General features: G+C 44.1%; 1 protein-coding gene across 1 annotated transcript; it reads left to right on the top strand.

Annotated features, from left to right (window-relative positions):
• Nucleotides 1-288: 288 nt before the first annotated feature.
• LOC143956739 (olfactory receptor 52K2-like) lies at nucleotides 289-1,245 on the top strand. The gene has a single exon (XM_077466928.1). The coding sequence runs from the start codon at nucleotides 289-291 to the stop codon at nucleotides 1,243-1,245; it is 957 nt and encodes a 318-aa protein (XP_077323054.1).
• Nucleotides 1,246-2,080: the final 835 nt, after the last annotated feature.

The following is a 2,080-nucleotide window of genomic DNA, read 5'->3' as shown; positions in this document are numbered from 1 at the left end:
CTGTTGGAGAATTGCTGTACCCAAAGGAGGTTTTAAATTTCTCTTAAGCACTTCTATGAGACCTGCAAAGACCTTGGCAACCTGTTATGATCTTAAAGGGTAACCGGGGCACAATCTGTTCATCTCTTAATGTGCCAGTTGGGGTCTTTGGGTTGGATTCTGGCCTCACCAATACAAATTCACCATTAATTAACTGAGAAATGTATGTCAATGAATCTAATTTCATACCTCCATATTATTATTTCTTTCAGACATAGCTCAAGAGTTGAAGGCCTCATTATTTCCACCATGGAAGGACTAACCCAGAACCAGACCATGGTTTCTTACACAGAATTTGTCCTCTTTGGGTTTCCCAGCATAATAAATAACAGGAAATTTTTAATAATTCCATTTACTGTAATATATGTAATAATCTTGTTTGGAAACCTCCTCGTCATCTATCGAATCTTTGTTGAACCGAGCCTCCACTCCCCCATGTACTTCCTTATATCCCTTCTTTTGACCATTAATGTTTCCTACACAGCCTCCATCCTGCCGAAACTTCTAGTTGGGTTGTCTTTTGATTTGAACCAGATAACGTTGGCTGGCTGCCTCACTCAGATTTTTTATATTGCCTTCATTTCTCTTTTTGAGTCTAGTGTTATGCTTTCAATGGCCCTGGACAGGTTCATAGCTGTCTGTAGACCATTAAGATATAACGATATCATGACCACACGTTTGCTGGTCCAGTTGTCTGTCGCTGGGATCACGAGGAGTACCTTCTTTATTACTCCAGTGGTAATATTGACTGCTAGTGTCCGCTTCTGTAGGTCCAACATCATTCTGAATTTTGTCTGTGAGAACATGGGGCTTCTGAGCCTCGCCTGCGGAGATACCACCAAACCGCAAGCTGTAGGCCTTGTGGTCCGAATCTTGGCCACAGTGACTGACGTCAGCCTTATTCTACTGTCTTACTCCTGCATTCTTTACATGGCCTTGAAGATTGCCGTTGGGAAAGCTCGTCATAAAGCCTTGAACACGTGTGGTACCCACCTTACAGTGGCCCTGATAATTTACCTCGCTGCACTGTTTTCTTCTGTTATGCCGAGGGTACACACACAAATTACCCCTGATTTTGAGAACGTGATTAGTGCCATCTACCACATGATCCCAGCTTCTCTAAACCCCTTTGTCTATGGATTTGGAGTGAAAGAGATCAGAAGGTGCCTCACCAAATCCCGGAAGAACAAGGCAATGCCTCACTAATCCTTATCACACCTTCAGGTTTTATCATCTTCATGTTAAGTTATTATCTTGGTCGTCGGTGTAGCACCAGGTGTTTGTCAACTGGATGGCAATACCACCATCTGGACTCTGCTTATGGCACTCTGGAAAGATCGAAGCACAGAACGCTTATCTACTAAACGGTCATTAGAGTCTGACCAAGACTGAGCATCGCTGAAGGAGATTCGAAAGAAGGACTGAAATGTTGTTAGTCCACCACATACTGTAGCTATTTTTATGTCTTGATGTCCTTCTTTTGTTTTCAGCCAAGACCAAGTGAGTTATTAAAATGGAACTGAACATTGAAAGAGCCTATAGCTCTACCCAAGACCAAGAAGAACTTTTTGGTTTTGGGTTTTATCAACAATGAATCTCTAATGTTGTGGACTGATTTTAGATTCATAAAAATAGAGACTGCCAACTGGAAAACTGCTAGCTCAGTGAATTTGGTGTGGATAGGTTTATTCTATTAATATCTAAACTTTATTTTAAGTTCTTGTCTTAGATTGCACATGTGGCACCACTGCCGCAGGAGCTGCTGGTTATATCGGGTCCTCTGCTTTTACCTTGACCACTGGCACCCCAGTTACACTACTTTGGCAGACATAGATTAACCTCTTGAGATCCGCACTATAGCCGAATGACGGCTACAGTGCGGACCTCCTTTGCCGGGACAACGTCTATTGACGTCGTCCCGTGCACGAGCGGCCTGCGCGCCCCCTGAGGGGCGCGCGTGGCGCGCTCTGTGATCAGCGAGTCAGTGAGACTCGCCTAATCACCGATCCGAGCAAGGGGTCGATCCCGACTCCTTAACACG

This window comes from Lithobates pipiens, unplaced genomic scaffold (genome assembly GCF_037356315.1).
Source record: "Lithobates pipiens isolate NorthernLeopardFrog02 unplaced genomic scaffold, aLitPip1_a1.2 Scaffold_41, whole genome shotgun sequence".
Lineage (NCBI taxonomy): Eukaryota > Metazoa > Chordata > Amphibia > Anura > Ranidae > Lithobates > Lithobates pipiens.
The sequence above is the reverse complement of the archived record's forward strand: the minus strand, read 5'-3'. Positions and strand labels throughout refer to the sequence as shown.